The sequence below is a fragment of the Pseudopodoces humilis genome, chromosome 7 (assembly GCF_049639895.1).
Source record: "Pseudopodoces humilis isolate 2021_Gansu_Grassland_sample_001 chromosome 7, ASM4963989v1, whole genome shotgun sequence".
Lineage (NCBI taxonomy): Eukaryota > Metazoa > Chordata > Aves > Passeriformes > Paridae > Pseudopodoces > Pseudopodoces humilis.
The window spans coordinates 39,781,203-39,808,657 of record NC_142206.1 but is presented as its reverse complement, the minus strand read 5'-3'; the positions used below and the strand labels follow the sequence as shown (position 1 = coordinate 39,808,657).

General features: G+C 48.3%; 1 protein-coding gene across 1 annotated transcript; it reads right to left on the bottom strand.

Annotated features, from left to right (window-relative positions):
• Positions 1–312: 312 nt before the first annotated feature.
• Positions 313–23,019, bottom strand: VSX2 (visual system homeobox 2). Its single transcript, XM_088057956.1, has 5 exons — positions 22,573–23,019; positions 21,313–21,389; positions 18,408–18,531; positions 2,938–3,118; positions 313–2,005 (listed from the first exon to the last, which is right to left on the bottom strand). Exons 1-5 carry the CDS (start codon positions 23,017–23,019, stop codon positions 1,611–1,613), a joined length of 1,224 nt encoding a protein of 407 aa, XP_087914082.1. The 3' UTR covers positions 313–1,610.
• Positions 23,020–27,455: the final 4,436 nt, after the last annotated feature.

The window sequence follows — 27,455 nt, the reverse complement described above, 5'->3', positions numbered from 1 at the left end:
AAGTACAAGCACCAAGCACACCACTTTCAGTTTTGTATTTCACTGCAGAGAGAGTCCCAAGCCCCATCTCCTCCATGCCTTGGTGGGGAGGAAAGTGCAGACCTCTGGGCCACTTTGGATCTCTTACTTCTCTCTGGCTACAGTGTGACATCCAACTCCCTCTCAGCTTTGGCTGAACTTTCCCTCCTTGAACATTGGTGACTGGAGTCATACACGGTATTCCTGTTTAGTTTTATTCTTCTTCATATTTTTACAGAAAATGGCACATAAATCACAGATGCTGGATGACTAGAAGTTGTTACAGCTCCATATCTCAAACACCTCAATACTGAATTATTTTCTCACTGTATATACATTATTTACACTCCATGGGCTATCATCTAACACATCAAACGATGGGGGGGGGGTGCGACAAAGACAAACAGGGGTTGGATGACTGGGCTTAACCCTTTGATGGAAGAAAAACAGTAGCTCTGGGAAAAGGGTGCTCACAGCTGAAAGCAGGACAGAAAGGGCCACCTGGAAGTCACTGTCCTACAGCTTTTGGAGGGGGAATAGTGCTTTACTGGGATGGAAAGGTGATGGTACCATGGAGTGAGTTTGGCTGTGTGGGTCTGCATGTGCTCCTATGGGATGTGTGTACATGTTACAGGGTGTGTCAGGGTGGATGTGCATGGCTGTCATTCCCTTTAACACTCAGAGGGTGAGCTGGACAAATTTAATTCAATAAATACATTAGGTGGATGTTGTTGTCTCACCTGGAATAATGTATTCAATAAATAAATTCACCATTCATTCCCTCTGCAGGGGTGTAGGGTTTTGGTGTTTAGGGCAGAGTCCAGACCCAAGTGCCCAGCCCTGCAGGAGCCAGTGAAATGGGCTGCAGTCAGCTCAGGGTGCCAGGTGGGACCAGGGTATCGTGCTTGTGGGCTAAACCTGCCTCTCCCTGCCAAAGAGAGGCAAAATATAATTGCTCTTAAGCTGCAGTCCCTTCCCAGCAGACCTCAGTGCTGGGCAGGGAGAGATGGGTGGAAGGTGCAAACCACCCTAGATGGATGGTCATCGTTTTGTGCAAGCACTGCCATGGGCTTGTCCTGCTGCAGCCTGGGACAGAGGCAGAGGTGATGGCCAGCAGAAGGTGGCACGTCTGCCTGGGGCACGGTGGGACAGGGCGCAAGGGGAAGGGGCCTGGGCAGCACTGGACAGAGATGTGTACCAAGGAGAGGCATGGCAGCAGGGAACAGGCTTGCTTCAGGTTGGCAAATGGGGTTTGGGGCTGCAGCAGAAGGAAAAAGCCCCAGAGCTAGTCGTGAGGCTGAAGGGACCAGAGCCTTAGTGTCATTGGTGGCAGTGATGAGGTGACATTTCCCGGTTCCCCAAAAGGAAGGGGTGAGGGGGTGAGGAAGGCCTGGTGGGGTGGAGGAGTGAGGGGCAGGGGTATGCTTAAGGGGAGCAGGCAGTGGGCATCCCTGCCAGGCAGCCCCAAACACAGAGACCAGGGCCCCTCTCCCTGGCAGGGGTGGCTGGGGACACCTGGCAGTCCAAGGGGTAACATGGCCCCCAGAGGACACAGTGTCTGTCGGGGCTGGCTTCTGCCACCTCTCTTCCCCCTAGATCAACTTCTCCTCCTTCTGCGATGAGTTCAACTTCTCCGTCTGTCTCTCATCCTCTGCCACCGCCGCCTCCTCCCCTGTCTCCGGCTTCCTGCCTGGGGCTGGGGTGTCTCCGGCAATGGTCCCCAGGACTTTGGTGCTGTGCTCCTGAGCTTTGGCCCTGAGGGCAGCAATGCTGTTTTCTCTCAGTTCCTCCTGGGAAATGGTGGTTTTGGGATCAGGACCCCTTTCTTCTTTGTCACCTTTGTCAAGCTTGGGCAGGGCCTGGCGCTCCACCTCTGTCTTCCTCCCCGCCTCAGCCGCTGCCTCCAGAGACTTTTTGTGCATCCCTAAAAAGAATTGTTGGTATTCGGGTTTAGAAAAGCGCCTGGGCATGGGAAAGCCATCTTGAACTGAAAACAGCAAAGATAAAGAGAGGCCAGAATTAAGGAAAAGCAGAAACCCTTGCTTCACACAGCAGTCACGGTGAGCCACTCGCTCTGGCCCCCGTGCAAGGGCAGCCCAGGCAAGGCAGCTGCCTTCTGGGGCAGCCCAGCATCTGTGGATGGTGGCTGGTCCCAAAAGTCTATAATTACTCTCCCCTTCATTTCTCTCTTTGAACCTGAAGCTAACTTGTTCCTGCATGGAGATGAGGGTCTCAGACAGCAGCTAGTTGCCTGAGCTTCACTGAGACTGGGGAGGGAGATCCCTCATTAGGAGAGATATTTCTATTTCTGTATCAAATCACAACCACCTTTCTGCCTCTCTCCATTTCACACAGACAGAAGGACAGGACAGCCCATTGTCAAGATGCCAGACTCTACTTCTGGGGCAGATCCAGCCTGGAAGGTCAGAAAGAGGGAAGCAAAGAGCAGGAGTGTGACAGGGTAGCTGCTACCTCCATGTTTCTTTCCCCCATAAAACCAAGGGAAACTTGGACAAACCCAGAGGATTTGGGAGTCCTAGCACCCCACCCAGTATCACAGGGCTGGAGGAGTGAGATTGGGATGACCTCCTGCCTTGGGCAAGGATTGGCGCCCCTACTCCAGAGCTGGGCAGGAAGGATGCTTGAGCCATGGGAAGTGAAGGTTAGCACCAGCCTGAGCATGTGGGAAAATTTGTGTCCCAGCCAGATTCTGAAGGTCATGATCCAAGGTCCAGGAGGAATTTGGGATTAGTGGTCAAACCCTATTGACAAGGGGCATTGGCAGATGGAGGCATCAAGTGTGGCAGGATGGGGGGACCTGCTGCCCTTCACCTGTTTTCAACATGACTCTGATTTCTTCCTTCCATCCCTCTGTCTCTACCCATTTGCCATCCCCCATGAAGTTGGCTGGTCTCTTACCCAGGAGCCAAGGGGCACAGGACTCCATGATGCCATCCTTGGCAGACTTGAGGATGGATTCAGGCAGCGGGATGGAGTGACGCACCATGGCACCGTAGAGCCCGTACTCAGCCATCACACTGCTCCTGCCCCAGCACTTCTCCCTCTTCCGCCATTTGGCCCGGCGGTTCTGGAACCAAACCTGGAGCAGGCGACAAGGAGGGACATGCTTTCTGTGCATGGAGAAGGCATGCCAGACCCCTTCCCACATGGGAACATGCATGTACTTCTGCAGCATGATGAAAGCATGTTTATTCCAAAGGCAATACAACCTCTTCCCCCGTGCAACAGACATTGGGTATCTCCCTCCCTCCCTTGAAGGAGTGGTGAGGGCCAAGTGTGAAAGCAGGTCCCATCCCTCTCCACATGATGTAATTAATTTGCCATTGCAATGTCTTTTTTCTAGTGGCTTTTGGCTCTCGTGCCTGGGATTTTCTTTTATTATTTACTGTGTGTCTGAGCAGCGGTACAGGGCTGCAGGCAGCGGTGCCTGCAGAGAGGGCTGGGATGGGGTTGGCTGCTCAAAAGAAGGGGGAAGCTGCTCTGTGCGCTTTGGCCTGAATTCCCGGTTTGAAAAACCCCTCATCTTCTCAGAAAATTGGCAGAATAATCTCTGAGCTGTGACCTGGGGGGCAGTGAGCAGAGAGGCGGGCAGCAGTGGCAGGGAGGGGGTGATACTCGCAGAAATCTATTAGTGCTCTCTCTCCGATTTCCATTCCTCTTGTCTCCCTCATCCTCCTCCCTCCCCAGCTCCCCTCCCTTCCCCCCCCTGAGCAGAGGCATCAGCTTTAGATGAAAAATTGCTTGAGGTCTATTCAGAAGGAGGCAAAGGAAGAGTCAGCCCCAGGGGCAGCCCAGGCCTGATTGAAAAATAAGTTAATTTCAGTTTGAATCGATAGGCCTCAGGCACTGAAATATCACGGGAAATTAAAGCAGCTGGTCCCCAGGGAACCACACCATTGACCTGCGCTAATTAATGCCATGGAGTTACCAGGCCCCTCTCCGAGAGGCAGTCCCTCCCTCCCCGTGGACACCCCAAACACCTCCTCATTTAACTAATTAGACTCACAGAAAATTGGGTGTTAATTTGTTTAGGATTTTTTTTCTTTTCTATTTTTTTCCCTCCCTTTCCCGGAAAGTACACGGCAGAATGGAAATGAATGTCGGGGTCTCGCTGGCAGATGGATGCTCGGGGTCACTCCGCAATCTTCTCCGACTTGATTGCTTGATTAGGTCGTTAGCACATTAAAAAAAAAAATTGCTTGCCGTCTGGCGCTGGCCTGATGAGTGGGATGAGGCGGGAATCGCCTGGGTAATTTATCTTTTTATACTGCAAAGAATTTGATTTCAATCTGCAGATATATGGAGGTGCCTTTGACACCTGTTTAACATTACAGAGCTGACAGCTTAACCCTCTCTTGTCCCCACTACTCGTAGCTGTGGGGGAGCTCTGGGGGTCTGTGCCAGCCCCCCAGCTCTGCTGTGGGGACCATCAGACTGATGCCACAGAGTGATGTCCTGGTCTCAGGTGGCCAGGCAATACCACCTCTTCTACCTTTGCAGAGGAGAACTGCTCAGCGCTCGTGGCAGGGACAGAGCTGCAGGGTAGGCAGGTGGGTGGCTTGCTAGCACTGATGACAGCCACCGTTGGCCATTCCCAGGAGCCCAGCCAGCCTGCTCCCCCAGACAGCTCTGTGGAATGGGTGGGGTGGTGGTCCCACTGGCTGTGATCCCATCTTCTCCCAGCAGAAGACACTCTGTGCATGTCAGAGAGGATTTTACCAGGCAAAGGAAGTAGGCTGCTTCACCACATGCCACCTCCTCTGCATGATAAACAATCTGATTTACACTTTCATACTGCCAATCTGTAACCCCTGGACTGTGGATGGTTGCAAATCCTCCAGGGCCTAAGCAAAGACCCTCAGGAATGCAGATCTTCCTCTGTTCGCCCTCTCCTCCACACCTGTGTGCAACATGGGTTTGCTTGGCTCTGCAGTCAGCAGGATGCTGGCAGAGGGTCTCACTCCAGGTCATGCACTCCTCCCATTCCCAGAGTGCAAGGTGCAGAGCTGCAGGTGCCTCTTTACTGATGCTTTTACCACTTACCCTTTCTCTTCCCTCCTGCCTTGATACCCCTATCATATTCCCACATGCCTCATGCTCCTCTTCATTTGCCCTGGCCGGGTCTCAGCCTGCCCCAGCACTACCCACTGCCACTAAACCTGCTACCCTGGAGCATCCCCTTTTCCATGGCAGTGTTATGCAAATACTAGAGGCAGCAGAAGCTTTGCCAGCTGGCAGTCCAATTTTGACTAGAGCTGGTAGAAAATCTTCAATCAAAAAATGCTGATTCAATCACACAGAAAAAACTGTGTCCAGACAGTGGAAGTGTAATCAAAATTATCTATAGCTTTCTTCTGAATGCTGTATTTTAATCTCAGCTGCCTAAGACATGCAAAACCTATGCTTTAAAGCCAAACGAGAAAATCAAAATTGCATCAACATCTCAGTAAGATCATTCTGAGATTTCCAAAACAATTTTTTGTCATTTGGTGGGAATTTCTCCTTGGTTTTGATTAGGAAAAATAAAAGTTTGAAATCCCAGAATGTTTAGCAGGACAGAAATCAGGAAGACTGACCATCTTGCTTTAATACCAGCAACCATATCTTCATCTGAGGCATGAAATTAAGTGAAACCAATGGTGCTCAATACTGAGTATTGTTGGGATCAGATCCCAGTCAAGCACCTCTGTCACAAGCTCATTCTGAGGAACACTGGGTGAAGAGCTCAAGCATGGCACTGGCAGCCCTCATGCCATTTCAGATCAGCAGGATTGTCCCCTGTGTCCTGTTTTCATGAATGAGGGTTTTGCCCTCATTCAGATGGCTCCATCAGTGGGGCTTTCATTTACGAGATCTCAGCAATTTCTTCAAATTTATTAATGTGTTACCAAAATTTTCACATGCCTTGATTCTGAGCTGAATTACATGATGATCTTAGTAATTCAGAGGTATTTTCAGCTGAATTGGTGCATCAGTCACAACATCCAAATATGCAGTTATTTATTATTGGCACCCCACTTTTCTGGGAGAGGGTTTCACCCTTATACTTTACTCACCTTACACATCTCTTGCGGTTTTTGAATTCTTTGACTGCTTATTGTCCTTGTTTGGAGATATCTACTCTACAGCTTCCTCTGACTCTGTGAGATTTGGTCTGCTTCTAACAATGTCTAGGTTTGTGCACATTTCCTCTTGCTCCTTCCCACCCCATGGATTGCTCAGCTTTGTGAAATGCTTTACTTACATTGCTCTGTGCTGTGCACTTCCTTCTCACTTGTTTTCATCTGGTTCTCTGTTGCACAGCCCAAAGCATGGTGAAAAGAATGTGTTTCTGCTTCCACACCCCATGGGCAGTGGTGAAAACTTCTGATTAATTTTAGATTGAAGCATGTCACGTGTTTGTGCAAACCTGTCACGATGTTATGTGCAGAGGTGTCTTTTGAACCAATATGTAACACCCCGAGAAGTTTCACATCTCTTTATTTTCACACAAACCTCCTTTGTGGAACCTGGGAAGCCTATCCTATAAAAATGGACAATGGAGAAAAGTGGGCAGGTTTGTCATGCAGTACTGCAAAGCCTTATAAATGAGAATGTTTCTAACTTAATCATCACCTAATTCTCACCTCCATTGCCCACTGCCAAAAAAGCAATAAAAGTTCAGGCACTCCATACTTGACTACAGAGTTGCAAAGGTTTTGGAGTGGGAGTTCTGGAGTGGGAGTTCTGGAGTCAAGACAGGCAGGGATAATCTCGACAACTTCTGCCTCTGAATCACAAATGACAACTGATACTTCAGATTATTGATGATGCAGAAGAGCAAATTGTAGGAGGAGAAATCTCTCATTTTGCAAGGGGATGTGAGATTTGACACATCCTTGTTATCCACATTCATCATATTAGTTTGTTTACCTAATCAGTTCCTGAAACATTGTTTGCTAAAGAGAGAAATCTCCCTGAGGTTGGCCATAATTCAGAAATCTGAATTAGCAAAGGGGTCTTTTAAAACATCTGTGGTGTTCCTGTGTATTGTTTCTGTTTTGTTTCAACCTAAAAGTTTCCATAGGTAACACTCATTTTCCTGGCAACTACTTTCCAAGCTAGGGCACAAAGACAGGAGAATTGATATTGGAAATTTTTCATATTAATATTAAATATATATATATTTTTCCTGCCCAATAATTCCTCATTAATAAAGAAAAATTCCAAGCTTGGTAATGGTGAAATTTTGCTTCAACAAATCTCTCATCCTGCCTTTGGTGTTCCAACAGGGGCGTTTCAAGGAGCGAGGTTTGTGGAGCACAGGCCAGTCCCAGCCCAGAGCAGCACAAGCTGAGTGTCCACTAGATGGCCACAGACAGATGCACGTCCACACCTGCGGACACACCGACACGGACACACCGACACGGACACACCGACACGGACACACCGACACAGACACACCGACACGGACACACCGACACTCCAGCACTCTGCCAGGCTGCAGGGAGCAGCTGCACACAGCTGTTGGCCAAGCAGCACCTAAAGCAAGGGGCAAAATGGCAAGACCCCCAGAGTCACGCTGAGGCCATCTCCCCGGCACATGGCCAGGCAGGTGTGTATGTTCTTTGTCTGTCACTTCCACACTTGAAGCTCTCTGGGAGGTCGAGCCACAGACCAGACAACACCTCCAGCTGCCCTCCATGTCCAGGGCCCTGTTGCCATCTCAGTACTCAGTTCCTCCTGACAAATACACCTCTCCCTTCCTACCTCCTCCCTCTCCAGCCCAAGACTTAACAATGGCAGTGGTCAAACTTAAAACCTCTTCTGAAAAAACAGTGATATCTTCATCCTCATATCAGACAGGACCTGTGGCCCTGGCTGAGTTCAATCTGAAGGTGTGAACACTGCAAAGGATGGCCTCATATCTTGCTTGGAGCATGTCCCCACCACACCCATGACCACTGGGGCTGTATAAGGGACTGCTATGAGACCATGAAGTCTGTCTGTGCCCTGGGGCTTCCTCAAACCCCTCCCTTTTAGCAATCACTACAGAAAAACTTCCTGACTACTGGTGGAGACTGCACCACTTGTGTAAGCCTGGAAACAGTTTACTGCTGTCTTTTCAAATGTAACATCAAAGTTATTGGTACTGTTTATGGTGACATCACTTTCTATGGCTGGTGTAAAGTGGTTATGAAGTTAAATGAGAGCAGTAAAGGTTGCACATGGGCTGCATGGCTGATCGCAGGACTCATCATCCCTCTTCTTGCTAAACACTGGGAAAGAGCTTGCTGAACTCACTTTAGAAAGAGCAATTCCTGTACACAGCATAGCAAGAGCCCTTCCTGACAACAGCTGGAGTTGTGTCTGACCCACTAATAGGTCCAACCAGAGATACAAGCTGAGCTGTGACAGTGCTCATCCCTCTTGAGTGAAGCCATGATGATGCATCTGAGCTTGGGTCTCCTCTAAGCTAAAAGCATAACAGGGCACCCATTTGAATACGGGCTTAATCGGCACACAGCAAAAATGTACACAATATTACCATGCCATCAGTCCTGCAGGCCAGGGCTGTCTCTGAATCCTGCTCTTGAAAGCACTACATGGGCCAAGAGTAACTGTTTGTTGCAATTTATCTGACTTATGCAACCAAAGCTATAAAATCCCACTTGACCAGGAAACATGTCTTAAACTGTGCTCCATTGGTAAATCTGGGGTTTTTGACCTCATGTGGCAACAATTTTTTTTTTCCACTTCTTGTAACCTTTCAAAAGCAAAGAGCTTCATTTGCTGCAGGGATCCCATCTTCCTCAAATTAAAACAAGTGTGCACACGATGTGCAGGGTCAGAATAGTGAGATCAGTGGTTCAGCACACAGTCAGTCTGTGCATCACATCTGCACAGCAAATGTATCTCTGAGACACTGCCTGCACCATGGCCACACTGTGATTCCAACTGGCCAGAAGCTTAGCTGGTACCGCAGTATTGGCTCCCATATGCTGGGACCTGGCAGATCAACACCCAAATTCCTCTTTTCCTAACATGCTGAGTGAAAAACAAGAAAAACATCAGGGTCATAGATGCATGATAGTCACTGGAAGGCTGACAAGAGTGCAGTCATCATCCTAATCCACACAAACCCAGGGAGACATTTGTCATTGTCACAAATAGTGATAGTGCACATCCATCCTTTAGGTGATCACAGTACCTGACTCCATTAACCAAGGTGCTATCCTGCCTGAATTATTTCATTTTGCCTTCTTTTCCCCCACTAACACTGCTCTGCAGGTCCTCTAGCACAGAGGAAGCATTAGCACAGAACATCTGTCTGTAATGCACTCCGTAATCATGCAAGGACACACTGCATTATCACTTTCATGCTAGAGGAGGTGAGTCAGGACAGTCAGAGGATAACTGTCACATCCCCTTCATGATGCCTTTCACTAGGCTCTGAAATCAGAGCATGGGATGCTAGCATTCCTCTGAGGCTGTGGAGCACTCTGGACCTGCCCCCTGCGTGCCAGCATCATCTCCATGGTGCCCTGCCCTTCATCAGTAGACATTGAGCAAAGGGCAAAGGTGCTCTCTGACCTTCTCCAGAAAAAAACATAGAAGCACCAGAAGCTGTGGACCAGCAAGAGATGGAGTCTGCAGTACTACTGGTGCCCACTGTTCCCTGAGATAAGACTCAAGCCCACCCCTGCATGCATGGGGACAGTCTGCAAAGTCCCCAAGGGGTACAGCACATGCTCACTAATGCACTGCACCCTTGAAGCACTGAAGCATTAGCTGGAAGATATCTATACAAACATGAAATTTTATAAAATGCTGTAAGATGTAATCAGTTTCCATGCACCAGCTTGGGTGGGCCTTCAGCACTCTACTCCTACCACATGTCTGCTCCTGGCTCTATTTGTTCCTCAGCTCTGTGTACCCTGAACCTTCTTTGGTTCACAGCTGAGGGGTTTTCACATGACATCTTCCAGCTGCAGAAAACTGGTGCTGCAGGCACTGGTTGCTGCTGTGCTGCTGCTGCCTGTAGCAAACACCACCAGCTTGGGCAGAGCCCAGCTGATGGTGTGACCTGCAGAGCTGGTGACACACAGGCTGTCCAGGAATGCTGCTCCCACCAGGACAGCACATCTGAGCTCACCAGCACAGTCCCAGGTAGCTCTGGCCAGGACCCTCCCTTAGCTGCCACTTAGACACTGAGCCTCGATCTCACTCATGGTCATCATATAAGCTGAAGAAGTTCGTCCAGTCAAATAAGGAATGGCAGGTGTTGTAATGACAGTCACGGGGCACTCTGAGTTGGAAGGCTGTCAGTGAAGGGACCCAGAGATATCAGAAAGATGTGATGGACATAAAGCACATTGTCTTTGAATGGACATCACCGGCACGTCTGGCTATGAGCAGTGTCTGGCACAGGTACCTATCATGCATGTTCACAGGAGTGGGATGGCTAGATCTTTCCAAGAAGTTTTTTATCAACAACTCTCACAGTTCAGCCCTCCCTCTGGGGGAGCCAAGCAGTGTCTTTAGAAATGAAAGGGTAGCACAGTGAGAAAGTATTTTGCCGTGTGGATCCTGAAGCTGCAGGTGAAGCAGAGCTTCCCAGAGGCATGGGTGGGCAGCCTGTCTGTGCTGGCCTGCCTGAACAACACAGGTACGAGCTAACCCAGCCTGGCAAGGTGCTGCTGCTTATCCACGTTGTAGCAGGTCAGCTACAACAGCCAGGCATGAGTCAGTCCCTAGGTTACCTCTAGACCACGGAAGGGACATAACCCCTATGTTTATGAATGTGCAACATGCATGGCATGAGCATTTATATAATTCACAGAAAGGTGACCAGATACAAACAATTCTTGGCCTGCATTCCCCTGCTACAAGTTTGAAGAGAAAGCTGTAGCTGAAAGCTCCAGTAACAGCGTGGCAGCCATGGGTTCCAGCTCTGCCTTTGCTCAGACATTTGGGAGCCTACCAGTTACCTGCTGAGAGAGAAAGTAGGGAGCAAAGTGTGCTTCTCACACCAGGCAGATCCTAAACTGAACACCTCTTGCTGCTGCTCCCAGGACAGTAACACCCAGGGTAGAAAAGCACCTAATGCTTTTTCACAGCCTCTGATGAAGTGCCCTCTGGAAGGTGTCTTAGTTGTAAGATACTGTAGAAACCGTTTGTTGTCCAGCTCAGTTCCTCTTTTCTGCCCCAGAGAAGGAGCTGCCAGCCTCATGTATGTGGAGACTGAGGTTCTTGGCATGTCTGCTGAGGACTGGACTACTCTACAGTGCCTGGGCAAAACCTGGCTCACACAACATCCACAGAGAAGGGCATGAAAAGGAGTGCAGGTTTGTGCTTCCAGAGAAGAATCAGAAGAACTTGTTGAGATTTATCAGGGTAAAAGAAAAACACTACAGAGAGAAATAGATCCATTAAGAAATAAAGGGGAGAGTAAATTAACTGAGTGTCTAAAGCGCTTGTGTTATTGAACTGTTAGAAAAATCTCTATTCAAAGTCAGGAAAGGAGGAAAACTTTGTAATAAAGGGTCATTAAAGGAAAACATGAACACAACCATCAGCTGTTTCCTCTGCCAGGTATCATCTGCCAGGAAAGGAATTAACTACTGAAATTGCTGGGATGACAAATTATTTTTCAAAAATCAGCTGTGAAAAACCACAGTGATATCAAAAGAGAGAAAAGAAAGTTCATCCTTAAGTGAAGAAGTGAATACAAGTGTTCCCAGCACAGGGATTTGGGACAGTACTTCCAGAAAAGCTAAAGTCATCGAGGAACTGCAATGCCTAAGCTAACTCAGAGAAGTGTTAGCCTTAAACCACTGTTTTTAAGAAAATGGGGGGATGAATGCAGAGAAGAGTTGTCACAGCCTGGCATGTACCTGCAGAGCTATTCCTGATTCTCTTGGGCATGATGGGGAAAGCCTTTGCCAAGGCACTCCACAGAAATGGGCTTCAGCATATTTTGTTGCCCACCTGTCTTTCCTCTCACATGGAACTCGTGTGACCCGACACTTGAAGGTGTTGGATCCCTGCTGATAGCAGCTCCAAACCATGGAGAGAGCAAGCAGAGTCACTGTAAAGTGACCTGTTTCCCTCCAAATACTGTGGAGGAGCACATCAGTTTCACAGTCCCTTAACCTGGGACAGAAAGAATAGAGCAGAAGGCAAGAACAGGCAAGTTTGGTTTTATTTGGTTTTCTGTCCCATTTAGAAACTTGGTCAGTGGCTAAAGCAACTCAGGGACTGAACACAGAGGGATAAAGCAGTAGATGGGCAAAGAAAATATTTGTAACTCTCTACCTCCACCTCTGCACTAAAAAGACCTTTTAGAACTGCACCTAACAGTCCCAGCTGTAGCAGGGTAAAATCCCACAAGATAAGGAGGCAATCTTCATGGTCTAGCAACAATCAGGAGAGTCCCCACTTCAGTAAGCTGTAGTGTCATTCCCAGCATTTTCCCTCTTTTCTCCTGCCACATTTTCTTTCTCTGTCCAAAAGTATGTAGTGTAAGACTTTTCAGACCCTTTGGAAAGGCTTGCCTGGGCCCCTGCTCTTGCCCATCACCCAGCCCCTCTGTTTGCAGCTCTGGTAATTAACTTGTAAACGAAGTTCTAGCACATGGGCTGAAAACAGGCCATAGATAAAGGGTAATGAAAACAATCCATTAGAGGAAGGGCCAAATTAAACAACTCTTAATTGAAAAATGGAAATGAATATGAATTTAGATCAACAAAACAAGCATGTTATTGAAGAGGCAAAAAGGTGGATGAACTCCTAACATACCAATTAAAGACATGGAGGCAGAGATGCACCATATGCCATGAGAAAAACTCATAATAAAATTCTCAGTAAGCCACTAAGTTTGATTAGTTTTATTACTCTCACTTGTATACTTCCTACATTCCTAGAAGCATAGGGGAAGTTTATGACACTTATCTGATATCACACAGTCATGGCTTCCCCCAGTGCTCACGAATTATTGGCAAAGGTAGACAGCACTAACTGCCCAATTCTATTTCATGATTAACTGCTTGCAGGGCTCTTAAAACATATAAATAAAATAAATAAAAAATATAAATTCTGAAATGGTTGGCTCACACAACAGCAACACTTTTGGCTTGTGCTTCACCTTGATAATCTACCTCCACCGACCCTAATCACTCTGGTAATTTCCTTCCAGCTGCGTGGTCCCCATGAATGTGCTGTATAGAGATACCAATAAAAACCCACTCATAGCGTGCCTCATGCTGTTCTTTCTCTGTTCTATGTGGAAGAGTCACCCAAAATTTTAACAAGACTAGACAGGTCCTCATTTCTGAGAGTAACAGTGATAAGCTTAGGAGATCCAGCACCACCACTTTCTGCAGCACTAAGTAATGCTTTGGCAGCCATTCCAGGCACACGTTCAGGAAAGGTCACCAACTGCATGGAGCAATCACAGCATTCCATACTTACACCATGGGACTCAGACTACACCTCAGAACTCTGCAGCAAGCAGGAAAAGCTGTCAGGAAAGGGAGAAGCCAGGGCTGCTAAAGCTATATAAAACTAATTTTTCCTTCATGCTTTCTATCATGTTTCTTGAGGGGACTCTGTGGGTTCACTCCTGAGTTCACACTCAGTGCAGGTTCCTCAGGCCTTGTCAAATTATGCTCATCTCTAAACAGAGAACCTTTTTTGCAAAGCTGAAGGCTCTGTCCTTGCAAAATACTCTTGGTACTTGCTTTCCTCTAAATGATTACTCCTCCTGATTCCTCCATCGCTGTTCAACTCCTGAAAGGGCTTCACAGTGATACTGAAATGTGTTAATCTGATAGCTAAACCAATACTTTTTCAATTAGAGATTTAGTTGACCTTGTTTTGTTTTTAGCAAAAATTGGCCTCTTAGCTGCCTGACAAAGCTTGCTGGATGCACAGACAATCCCCACTCCACACACAGCACTGGCCTCTTCTTGGCATTCCTTTTGCTTATGTGAGCAACTTTATTTGTCCCAAAATTTGTCATCCAATAATTACCATACAATCTTTTAACAACAAGAACTGACAATTTTTAGGAGTTTTATTACCTTTTTTAATTGATTACTTCCCTTAAAAGGTGACTGACTCTAATGTCCCTACAATAGCAGTCAGGATCTTATTTTTTTTGAAATACTGATTAATCAATTTGTTTGATCAGCAGGAGACATACTTTAAGAACAAACATACACAATCATTTCAATAATCCCCAAATCAAACTGTTACTGAATTTCAATATTGTAACTACTCAGTTTAAAGTTTGGAACTGTTATGTATTAATAAATTCAATAGGGATAATTTATCTAAAATCTACACATTACAGTTAAGAGATTTGTTATGAGAAACAGTGATTTAAGTAATTTGCAGTTATTGTCAGCCTCAGGACATTTTTAATACTTCATAATGTTTATTAAGGATATACTTCCCCACAGGAATCTACTTACCTCTCTCAGATTTTACAGAACAGTCTGGGTTTATTCCAGTACTGGCACTTCAACTCCTATGAATATTCTTTTAAATACATTGATTAATGTGGTCTTTTTCAATTATCTTGCAAAATAGCCACAGTGACATCTGATCTGGCTTGTGCATAGTATCTCACTTTTTAAAAAATTATTTTCCCATGCTGCTCAATGGGAAGATGCTCATTTTACTTGCAGGAGCAGCCAGCTCAATGTGAGAGTAAGACACACACAGTGTGTGTCTGCCTTGGAAAAAAAATACACTTTCAACTTCTCTTTAAACGAAGGGTTTGAATATTTTTTTCCTGGATTCAATGTTCTCTTAAACCAGTAACTTTCTTGGCCTCTGATGGCTATTTGTAGTGTTCTATTGAAGGCTTTACCTGCAAACAGTTCCTATATATCATTCTTTCAATTGCCCTCTTTGAATTTCACTTTCACATCAGATTTCATAGGTGATTTACTTTCTCTTTGACTAATACCTCCTGAGAAATAAATCCATGAATGAAAATAAGGGGTAGATATCAGTCCTAGGTGAGGATCCAATGGGAAACCACATGAAATGCTGTAGAAGTCCACAACATGTGATGCTCACAACAATATTAGAAAACACTTTCATTAATGACCTACAAGAGGGAAAGAACATCGCTGAAAGCTGAGAGGAGCTGCAAGCTACAGGGAAAATGCAAAACTGTAGAGCTCCCTCAGGCAGCTGGAAACTCATGCAAGGAAAAAAAATGCAACAATGTGAAATTATAAATATTATGAAGATGGGAATAAAGATTCATTGTAAGCTGTCTCTTCCAAGGGGCATTAAATGATGCTAAGAGATTCAAAGCAAGATTTACTGCACTCAGGCCGTTCTGATGCAGAAGTTCTTGCCACGGGATATTAAGATATTTATATGTATTCAAAATTCCAGGAGACTGACAAAGTACTCAGTGTCCCTAGATAGCATCCACCTCCTGCCACTGTCAGAGCTGGTAGGGCTGTAATTATGCTTGCTAGCCAAAGTTAACAAAATTCCATATGAAACCCAGAACGCTGAAGGGAAAATCCTGAGCATAAAATAAAATCTGGCTAAAAGAAGTTTGGAGTGACAGAATTAGATAGATAGAAATAAATAAGGAAGCAAGCAGAGCAGTGCTAATCCAAGGCTGTTTCTGCAAGGGACCACAAGTCCAGCTGAACTGGTGTGAGCACACCCAGCATGCAGCTGTAGGCATGTGGTCCCTTATCTCCAGGAAGGCTGACAGACAGGATGGGCTTCATGTAAGAAAAACCACATGATTAAGAGATGAGCATGTGATTTATGAAGGATGATTTAAGGAAAGATCTTTGCAACTTGCTTAAGCAATGATGAAAACTGAAAGTGACAGCCAGGAGAAGAAATATCTTAGATTTATTTAAAGAGTGCGAACTTTATAACCAGGGGGAAAGAATTAGGCTCATAACAAACAGGTCCGAAGTTGAAAAAGGAATATGAGGTAAAATATCAAGAAATATGATCAAATATTGATTACCAAATCAAAAGTTGGTAATCACTTTGCCATGGCTTGTCACACACAAAAAATAGGGACAGGGAAATTTCATAGAATGTGTGGTAAGGGACAATCAGTTGCTGACCTGTTGGAAAGAACAGTGGTGCTCAGGACTCCTATGTGAGCCTGACGCTCACCATGGTGAGGTGCTCAACAGATGCTACAGAAATTCTGTTGTTCCTTATTTCTCCTTTCATGATCAGCAAAACTGTTATTGACAATCACTTTTTTCTGGAATACACATGCCATTATAGTTACACCTGATGTTCAGAACAGCCATACATTGGGGTGCTTCTGCTGTCCAAGTCTAATCTGCTCTCAAGGGCAGAGGGGTCACAGTAAGGAGCCCTCCTAGGTTTAAAAGCTGAAATACAGGAAAAGCGGGCAGCTGTTCATCAGCCAGCTGCAGAATGACAGAGCAGACAAGCCAGCGACAGCTAAGATACTTTACCTGCTATTTCATTTCCAAATCAGCTAAAACATTCAGCACTAGAAGGGTGCTTCAGGTGCTGAAGCCATACAAACTGTGTCAGCTATCCACCTCACACAAAGAGAATGCTTTCAGCTCTGGCCAGAGAAATGAGAATTCAGAGAATTCAACATACACTGTGCCACTAGATGAACCTTTTCCTTGAAAAGGTCCTTTATGGGAAATCAAAGGATCTTCTTTCCAGCCCAGCACCAAATGGTGACTGTAGGCAACAATAAACCCCCAGCAGTCTGTCCTCTCTTGACCTGATGTCCTACAGGATCACAAGTGGAGAAGTGACTGTCCATCCATTTCACTCTCTCTAAAGGCAAAGCATCAGGGCTTGTTTCTCAGGGCAAAATCCTAATGCATCATATATGATTTCAGATGACGGGCCATTATTTCTGAAGACTGGTGGAAATCCTGTTAGCACACAGGTTATCTACAAGCTGTTAGATCAGCAGGAGTCCTGCCAGGTCAATGGGATAAGAAGCATGAGTTGCTTTTATAAAAATGTCGCTTTTGATTTAGCACAAGAATAATGGTGATGAGGAGGGCTCAGGACAGATGAAAAAAAGGCTACACTTTTGTTTTGGAGGATCTTCCTGTCCCTGCACGGGGTCATACCTCAGCAGCTTCCAGCATCAGTGTTACCCTGCTAAGTGCCCTCTGAGCTACTTTCCAAACCCACAAGGGAGCAGCCTCCTGGGCTATCTCTTCAGCAAAGAAAGAGCAGAAGCTCAAGACGCAGCTTGGTGGGTGCTTGGTGGATTAGGGATGATCAGGAGAAGGAACCAGGGAAACCCTCCCAGCACTGCCTGGCACACAGGACAGCGTCTCTCATGGAAACTGCTATACACCACTCACAGAGGCCAGCCACAGCCACTGTGTGGAGAGCCTGGACAGGTTAACTTCCAGCCAGACCAGAACTCCACCTGTTCAGGGCTTGGCCATTACAATCCTGGGCCTTGTGTAGAAACCTGGTGAGAGCAAGCCATGGGGTAAAGTGAGGCAACAGAATCTGCTGGAGCCCACCCTTATGAACATCATGTTAACTCTGTCCAGTGTGCCTCCCACACTGTAAACAGCAGCTGTTAAGTCTTCTCCAGCTTTCTGGCTGAAATGAATGCCAAAGGCTGGTCCTGGCCCAGCCCTGCAGCTCAAGCTGCTCCTTCCTGCTGGAGGATTCATCACACAGCAGAGATATCCACACCACCTTGTTCTACTGCACCACAGTAGAGCAACAGGATTGACATGCAGTTAAAACCTTAATGTTAAAAGCTGTTAACTTAAAAACATTTAACAGATTAACCAAAAAAAAAAATATTGTCCCCAGAAACTTTCAGGGAAACGTCACTTGGGGAGGCAAATGCAGGCAAAATGCAGACGTGGTACAAACATCTGACTGGGACTCACCCATCATTCCCACACTGCATCCTACCCACAGCTGTACTAGCTGCTCATGCCATCCCTGTGCAACCTTCTGTGGCCAAAGGACCAGAGATGAGCTCTTTCCCTTCAGTAATGCCCACCCAGACATGGTCTCTGGGAGGCTTTCTTCTTGCTTTTACCAAAACCTTGAAATGCTGTCATCGTTTTTTGCACGCCTGTTGTCCTTCTCCGATTTAGGATTCCCTGTGCTGCACACCCCCCAAATCACTGGTACAACACACCACACACAGCACATGTCGACATACAAACACCAAATACAAATCTGCCAAGAATATCTGATCTGTCTGCCTACCCATCAAAAACAGGAGAGTGGAAAGCCTGGGGAAGTTTATTCAGAAAAATGTCAGCCTTCCCATGCCACTACTTTTTCTTCACAGAGGGATGAACATGGCTGAGAGCAGCACAATAAGGGGGTCCAAGAGATATGGTTACCTGTATCCTGTCTTCTGGCAATTCTGTTTTCATGGCCAACATCTCTCTAGCATATACGTCAGGATAGTGGGCCTCATTGAAGGCCTTTTCCAGCTCCTCCAGTTGATAGGATGTGAAGATTGTCCTGAGGGGAGTAAAACTCTTTGATCAAAACACAAGAAGCAGCAAAGATGATGAAGAGTCAGAGAAATGGACACTGAAAACAGTGAAACCTGGATAACCGGCTAATACATAGCTTTTCCCCACCTCCTGTGTTTCTGTGCATAAAAGGTCAAGTGCCAGGGTGAAAGGAGAACCAGAAAATGCCAGAAGACAGCATTTTTAACAGTTACAAATCACCTTCCCTTTCAGGGACTTGCCTCTGGAGACAGTGCCTCCCCAGTAGCATGCACCCGCAGTGATGGCAGCTGATCTTGGACTCTGCTGCCTCTTGTGAGGATCATCACACTCAGATGAAGCAGATTCTCCTCAGCACCCCATCTGGAGAGGTGCTGAGCCCCTTCCCAGCTGCTAGTCCTTAGCCTTTTCAATCTCCGTGATCAAATAATCCTTCACCTTGAGTCTCAGTCTTTGGATGAACTCTCCAAATGTTTTCTCCACCCTAACCCACCACTTTTCACCTTCCCCATGAGAGTCAGGACCCGCACCTTTCGTCTGCCTTTGCCCTGGCTGCTTCCGCTCCAATATCCCACTAGCTGCTCCCTGCCAGTCTGCATTACCCCATTATCCTTTAGAAATCCTCCTGGACCACCCTGGGCAGGCAGCAGCCCAACCCACCTCCACACAGCCTGTTTTCGGTTTGGGACAACCAAATTGAAAAATCAGCAGCTGGAAAGCCGAGACAGATGAAAACCCTTCTGTAGAAGATGGATGAGAAGTCCCAGACCACTTCCACTCCCTGAGGGTTAAAACTCCCACCCTTCAACTCCTCCAGTACAGAAAGCACAATTTTTGATAAAAGCTAACAATACTGCAGTGGCGAAAAAAAAAAGAAATCCCAACCAACCAACAAACAAAATACCCCAAACAAACAAAAACAAAAACAAAAAAGCAAAAGCAAACAAAAAACCTCAACCAAAAAAATGAACCAAAATAAAACAACCCTCAACCCAACAACAAATTTCAGCCCTTGTGCAAAGTAAATGTATAAATTTACCATCAATCTAAGAAACACTTATCTCCCAGAGGGAAAGAGGAAATAGAGTCTTTTTCTAAAATACATCCAGCCCTTCCGTTCCAGAGAGCATAAACGGAAAATATCAGAAATATCCTCTGGTATACAGAATGAAAAGGATTCCATCAGATCAATAATATTACTAACAAAAGCTGCATGCAAATGCAAGGGACCTGCCTGCAATCAGACCCTTCTTTAAATTCACTCTTAAATCCATTCTCTTTTCAAACAGTTTTTCTTCAACTCTGACAAATCTGTGAACTCCAGAGACAGCAGAGACACACTGAATCACATATTTTCTCTCTCTGGGACCACAGGAAAAATTATTCCAATTTTGAACCAGTTTAGATTTCAAGCATTCCCCTCCATCTTCCTCCGACAGGAGCGCGGAAGCCTGTCCAGGCTCACCAGTGGGAGGGTTCTGCTGACATTCAGCTGAAGTTTTCCCTTTTTAGCTCATGCACGGGTAGTCCCTTTTGCAATTGACAATCCACTGCCCCTTTTGGTGCTTCTATCCTTCAGCTATTTGCAGGCTACTGGCCAGTCATCTTCCAGCCTTTCCTTGGTACAATTAGAGGTCTTAACTGTTTAGTACAGAATATACAACTACAGCCAAATGCTGCAGGTCTGTTTCTGTCTAGAACTGAAAACAAAACAAATCTGAATTTCATTTCCTATCTTTCACCCAGATCAGGACCTGTACAACAGTCCCAGTTGTATTATCATCCAGCCCTGTCTGGGATGTAAAGAAAATTAGCTCGTACTTACTCCAGAGCACCCAAACTGGGAACATTTGCCTGGGAGGGGGCCTGGGTTTGAAAACGAGCTCTTCTCACCGAGCGTCCTGTTGCACACATAGCAGGATGTCTCCTGGGATAGTCGGTCTCCTTCCACCCGGCATCCTGCTAAGCTTTCACTGGGGCGTCTTTTAATCCACCTTTCCTGCATCGTGGCAGGATTGATTTAATTATTCCTAAATCACCCTCGGTGGATGGTGTTTGGCCTCCCTTTGTCCTGGCGCTCTGGACACAGCAATGCCAGAGCCCAGCACGGGATTTTTCGTTTCTGTTTTTAAAGCAGAAACAAACCAACTCCATTTTAACTGTGGGAGAAGTCAGGTAAAGTCTATTATCCTGACCGTGCTTATAGGAAACCAAATCCCAAAGTGGATCTTCGTTTCCTTAAACAGTTTCCCAGCCTTCTTCAGCTTCTTTGCAGGCTGTCTCTGATTCCCAACTATTTAATCTATTGGCAAAATATTTATTTTTATGTAACAAAATATTTAAATTATTTATAGGAATTTTGTCTTGCCGACAGCAAGTATTAAGATTGCTGTATGTGGAGCTGGAAACGGCTTTTATTCTTTCTGACAATTGATAATTTTCCCTTCCAAACACTGATCCGCATTCCACCGCAGCTCATGGGCTGCTCAGGATTGCGACTCGGGATACCTAGATCCGCAGCCACAAAAAATTAAATAAAATTACATCAGTGGTCGAATTCCCCACTCCCTATAGGTACGTCCCCATATCCGATTTATTTTGGACGGGGAGAAAGAATAAAGGGAAGGACCCATTGGAGAAGCCGCATGAGCGCCGGGGCGCTCCGGCGACCGGTGCCGGGAAGAATATTTTGCTCCAGGCCGGAGCGGGTCGTCCCCGCCGGGGCTCGCCGGTGGCCGGTTCCCTGGGGACTGGGGCGAAGGGGCCGGGGTGGCCGCCGCAGTCTTACCTGTGCCGCCTCTTCTTTCGTTTCTTGCTCTGATTTAGGGAGGATTTGGACATTTTTCGGTCGCTGGAGGAGACATCCTCGGAATCTGCGGAAAGACAGGCAGCGGCTGTGGGCCGGGGCTCGCTCCCCGCCAGAGTCCTCCCGGGTAGGGCCCGAGCCGCCGGCTCCGCTCCCTCCGCAGCCTCCGGCCGAAGATTTCGTTGCGGTCGCGCCGCGGACGGGGCCCGACGCCGGCCGCTCCCTCCAGCGCGGCCCCAGCGCCGCTCCCGATCCGGTGCGGGCAGCTCGGGGCGATACGCCCCAGCCAAGGAAGGCTCCGGGCCGGGACCGGGCTCTAGCTCTCGCCTCTCTCCACCGTAGTCGTTTGCTGAGGCTGTTGTTGCCCCGCTGCTAAAACGCAGAGCCCGGCGAGCTCAACCGAACCGTAGGAAAACGGGAAAGCTGGAGCCCCCACTACGCGGCCGGGGAATCGCTACCGCCTGCCCCAGCCCGGGGATCCCGGACTGCGCCGCAGAAACACCGGAGCGGGGAGGGAGAAATTGAGGTTTATGGAGCTACCAGCAAAAACATACCCCGGGAGGAGCTGGTGCCCATCCGCGGCCCCCGGCTGCCCAGGGATGCCACGGCCCGCCGGTGTTAAGGGCAGGACGCCGCCGCCTTTGCCCCGAAGGAGCAACCGGGGGACGGAGCAGGGACCCCGTATTTCGATGGAAGCTCCGGTCCCACTCCTGCCCGCGGCGCCCCGCCACCTGCTCGGGCCCGGCCCCGTGCTGCTCGGCGGGCCGTGCTGCGGGCGGGGGCCACGGGCACGGCCCGGGACGGGCGCCGCTGCCGGAGGGAGGCCGGGGATTGTCCCCGGAGCCAGGGTCCGGCGCTCTACTGCCTGCCGCTCTGGGGGACCCGAAGCGGCCGCGGAGCGGGGCCTGCAGGCAGAGTTGTTGGAGGCTGCTGCCGTCTAGGAAAAGGATGCCAAAGACCCCTAATTCTCCGGCAACGACACGGGGTCACGGGGGCCCCTCCGACGGGGCTCTGCGCATCCCTAGGCCGGGCGCCCGGGGCCACACCATCAGACCGCGGCCGCAGCCCCGGACGGGTGGAAAATATGGTCCCGCCCGCCCTTCTCCTCATTCTCGGGATCGAAACGAAATCTCCCTTCCGCCGCCGAGCAGGTGGCCTCCCGCCGGGACAGCGGCTGCGGGCGGCTGCTGGGTACGGGCGGCGGCGCTGGTGGGGCGCGGCGGGTCCCCGGGGGCCGGGGACGTGCCTCCCTGAGCTGGCCGTCTGGCTGCTGTCCAGCTGCCCGGGGGCCCGGGCTAGGGGCTGCAGGTGGACGCTCTGGGGGTCGGAGAGCACCTCTAGGAAGGTGGGCTGGGTGTAAAAGCCGGGGATGCCGCTGGCCCCCAGCAGCCCCATGCCCACGCCGCCCACCCCGGCGGGACTGAGTACGGAGCGGGCCGCCAGCAGGTGCCCGGCGGGCAGAGAGTCCAGGGCGGCCCGAGGGTGCGACGGCGGCTCCTTGTTCAAGCCCAGGATCTCCTGGATGCCGAAGCCGGTGCAGCGGGGAGGGGTGGGCCCAGAGTTGGACTTGACCCCAGCCGCGGGGGGTGGCGGAGGCAGTGGCGGGGCGGCGGGGGCGGCGGCCGCGCCGTCGGGCTTGGGCTTGCCGGGCAGGCTGGGGGCCAGCGCCGCGCCCGCTTTGCCCGTCATGCTGCGGCCAGCGGTCCCTGGTGCCCGCTCCGGGAATGCCTGGGAGCCCCCGGCTCAGGCCCCTTTTATCCGCCCAGCCGGGAGCCCGAGCGGGGTCAGAGCCGCGCAGCCAATCACAGGGGCCAGCCGCGATTAGGGATGCCAAAAAGCCGGCACCGGCGGCGGCGGGGCCGCTCCTCGGCGGGCTGGGGCCGGTGCCCGCCAGCGGACTGGGGCTGTCGCCCGCCCCTGCGCAAAGAAGGGCAGGCCCGGCCCCGCAGGCCCCGGCCCCGCTTCGCCTCCAGCCGTGCTGGGGAGGTGGGGTTAGGAAGGGAGGGAGGGAGGGATGGAGGCATCCCTGCTTTCATAAACACGCACGGCGTGGGGCACCGGCCCTGGAGGAGAGATGCGCAAGGCTTACGTGTAGGGAAACCACGGGCTCTCTGGCTTTCTTGCTCATCTTGTATTCTGAGATAAATAAGAGGTCAGAAGAGAAATTAGGGAACTTGGATATAAACTAAGAATTAAAACTGAGCAGCCTTCTTTAAAATACAGAGCTGGAAGCTTTGCACGTTGGAGAAGCATTCTGCTTTATGCCATCAGAGGAGGTGAAACGGTTGCTTGGACTCTCCAGACACCCATGCCCATAAGCACGGTTTCTGAACCATACAGTTCCTTGTTAACTTGCCTTTTATCATCTGTGGGCAAGATACCACACACTTCAACCCTGCCAGCATTATCCCAGCCAAAGACATTAAACTAAGAGAAAGCCTAAGACTTCCCCTGTTTCACTCAACCTGGGGCAAAAGCTCTACCAGAGCACAAACTGTGACAGCGGTCAGCAGTCCTCAGCGTGGCTCCTGCAGTCTGCTCATGGGGCCAGTTAATCAGCAAAACACCAAACTGGAGCTGGGACTGTAGCTCCAGATCAGTGAAAAGTCCATCCTCTGTCTCATCTTTGAGGAGAAGCAGCTCCCTATTCCTCCTCTTGGTTTTGCAGGCCTATGGGGTGGTTTATCGGGCTAAATGGCTCCAGTCTTCCCCTGAAGGAGAACCTGTCCCCAGGGGAAACCCATCCTTCTGGTCTCTGGAAAAGGCTCTCCAGTGCCAGCTGCATGGTGAAACAAGGGCAGGGGAATGCCTCTGAAATCTGTGGTATCTGTCCAGGATGGCCACAAGTGTTTTGGACTGCCCTTTGTCCTGCATACTTTGGAAATCCTGGTTTAAGAGTCTTGGCCAGCTAAAGAATTGGGGCTGCTGCAGGTGCTGAAAATTATGCCTTCCCTGAGTAAACCAAGGGCACCTCCACGGTGATGGCAGGATTGCTGAGGCCGTCTCATGTTAGAGCAGCAAGGTAGTCAATATTCCCAGCCATTATTTTACAGAAACCCATGTCTCCACGGAGACCATTTCCATTCCAGAGATGGAAATGGTACCAAGAGGAGAAGGAAGACTGCCAGGGCACTGGTGTGGCCAGCTGCTTTCTGACAGACAGGACACTGGGAGCCAATTGTGTTGAGAGTCACTGGAGCAGGTTTCCCCGAGCCCTGGCCCCATCTCACTGTACCTGAGCAAAGCAAGCAGAGCAGCTGTGGGCCGTAGCCAGACTCAGCCTTGAGTCCAGATCACCAGACAAGTTGATGGGGATGAGGCAGCTCCAAGTTCTGGCCACGAAGTCAAGTCCTCGAGTGGGGGTCCAGATCAGTAGGTGCATGGCCAGGTACAGGCACGTAGCTCAGACAGGAGTCAGGAATGAGACCCTCAGTTTAAAAGCAGCTGCCAAGCAGAGGAGGGAGGAGCCCCTGCTGAAGGTCCCTGCAGGTCTTTCCTAACAATTGCCTGTATCAGTGAGCTGACCTTGAGCAGCCAGCTTTGATCCTAGAGGGTGGGGAGGTTGCACAGTACACCTCATCAGAGACTTATCAGACAATCCTACCACCTCAAACTTTGGTTGTGTATTGTCTGCATTAGCCAGTTCTTGGTTTGACCTCTCTCCCACCCCACTGGGGCTCCCCAGGTATGGTGTGCGATTTCCTTCCCCAGCATTCAACCTGGAGTTAATAAGCTGTGCCTGGGTCTGTTATGGTAAAAATTCAAGCTATCATCTTGCCAATAAATTATTCAGAACTTTATTATGTTTTCTCTAATTCTCAAGTTCTCTGTAAACTGATTCAGATTTCTCCAGAAACAGTTCCTCCCCAAATATCTCTGAGGCAGAATGACAATTTGTGGGCTATGTGTGAAGTCCCAAGCTGCAGTCTGCTGTAGAACTAAACCCACCAGGTCTAAAGCCCTCTGAAATGTTGTAACTACCTCTGTTGGTACTAGCATCAGTGTGAAGAGGTGCACATCATTGATCTGCCTAAAGAACTGCCCAGAGCTCACACAGGGTGTGGATATGCACAGGGGCTGCTTCTCAACTTGAGCCCATGTTCTGACAGCTTTTTGTGCACCACAATTTCTTTCTTTTTCCTTCAGACCCAGCTCTGCATCTCTGCCCAAGGACAGGTACAGGGGTGTGGGTTATTTGGATGTTCTAGCTCAAGCTAGACAGAGCCCAATTTGACAAGCCTGTCAGAGTTAATCAGCATGAGGTCTACTCTACAACGTGTCACCTTTATCACTTTTAGCCTCCCTGACTGGGTGATAGAAGTAGCTCATACAAAGTTAATGCTCTGACCACTGTCAGGTTAGAAAGGTATAGACATAGGGGCTTTGCTGATATATACTGAAGTTTCTTATATATCAGTCCTTACTTGTATTTCAACCCCTCTCTAACTAATTTCTGGCAATATTTTCACCCTGTCTTGACCAGAAGAAATTCTGGCTTTATTTGAGCTTTCCTCAGCTACATGACTCGGTTTCCTGGGGAGAGAAACATTAGGAACCTTGACTTCTCATCCTTTTTCTTCTTCCACAGTTCATCTGCCTTGTCCTTGGGGCTGAACTTTACCACCTCTCCCATATGTTTGCAAATCTGTCCTTCATGTATTGGGCTGACTTGGTTCTTTCTTCAGTCTTAGCTTTACTTCAGCCTTCTCCTGTGTCCATGGAAAACTTGAATCCCAGTAGAAGCAATGTTTGTTGTTAACCCCTTAGTCTCTAAAGAAGTGTTACTTACAGAACTGCTCTTTGTTGTCTCTGTCAGCACTGGGTTCAAAGCTGTCTTTGTCTAGACAGGCCTCAGTGGATAAAAGTGCCCCACAAAAAGATGGAGGGCAACTTTTTACATGGGTAGACAGGGAGAGGACAAGGGAAAATGGCTTTAAATTGAATGAGGAGAGATTTAGCTAGGAAGAAATTCTTTACTCAGGGGTTAATGAGGCACTGAACAGGCCGTACAGAGTAGTTGTGGATGTCCCATCCCTGGAAGTATCCATGGCCAGGCTGGATGGGGCTTGAAGTAACCTTATCTAGTGGGTGACATCCCTGCTCATGGTAGGGGGGTTGGAACTAAATGATCTTTGAGGTCCCTTTCGACCCAAAACATTCTATGATTCTCTGATGATTCAAACAGATAGGTCAGACCTGACATCCCCATGCTCTTCCATCTCCTCTACAGTGGCTTTTGGGTTCTTCCAGCACTGCATCAGTTATTTTGGTCTCCTCTGCAGTGGAAGTGCATGCAGGTCCTGCCTGTCTCCTTTCAAAACTTATATATGGAAAAATACTTTGAGTAAAAGTATCTCTTATTTTAGTTGTGTTCTTAAACTTTGGAGAGCACTGGTGATCCACTGAAGTCACAGTCATTGTGACATTGAGGACATTTTTACATTATCCTTCCACCATATGTTGCACTGTAGATGGATATAAGACATGATAATATTAATATGACAAGAAAAGACACTTGCGGTATTAATCAAAACTGCTGAGACAGGAAGACTGGCCAGAGCTACCTGCCTACACATGTTATAAATTCTGTCTATCATATAAAGTCTTCAAATCAAGGCTGAAAGTTTTTAAGAGATGATCTATAAGTCATCCAGAAGATACTGGTCTGATGCAGAAACTATTTGGTTTTGTAGCCTATTTTATCTCAAAATTCAGGCTAGAAGGTTTTAATGTTCCCTTCAGGCCCTAAAATCTTGAAGTCCACGGAGCTCATGGTGTCTGATAGGGATGTTCTATCTTTATAAAAGCCTTCCCATATAAGAAGCTTCTGATGTCAAGTGTCCTATTGAACATATCTTTTTCTTTACGCGTCAGTCTATTGATCTCTAAATAATCAAAGATACAAAGTACATGATGACAGGAGATTTTGCACCTGTCATGCCCATGGCCAAGTTCTCCCAGCCAGCAGCTGCTGGCTGAGTTACTGCAGCCCTGAGCAGACCTCTCTGTTTCCACCTGCTCTGAATCATCCTGCTAGTTTTAAGCTGGACTCTTAACCCCTGGATAAAATCTTCATCTTACTGAAGACAGCAGGACCTTGGTCACTGACATTTAACAGACCTAGG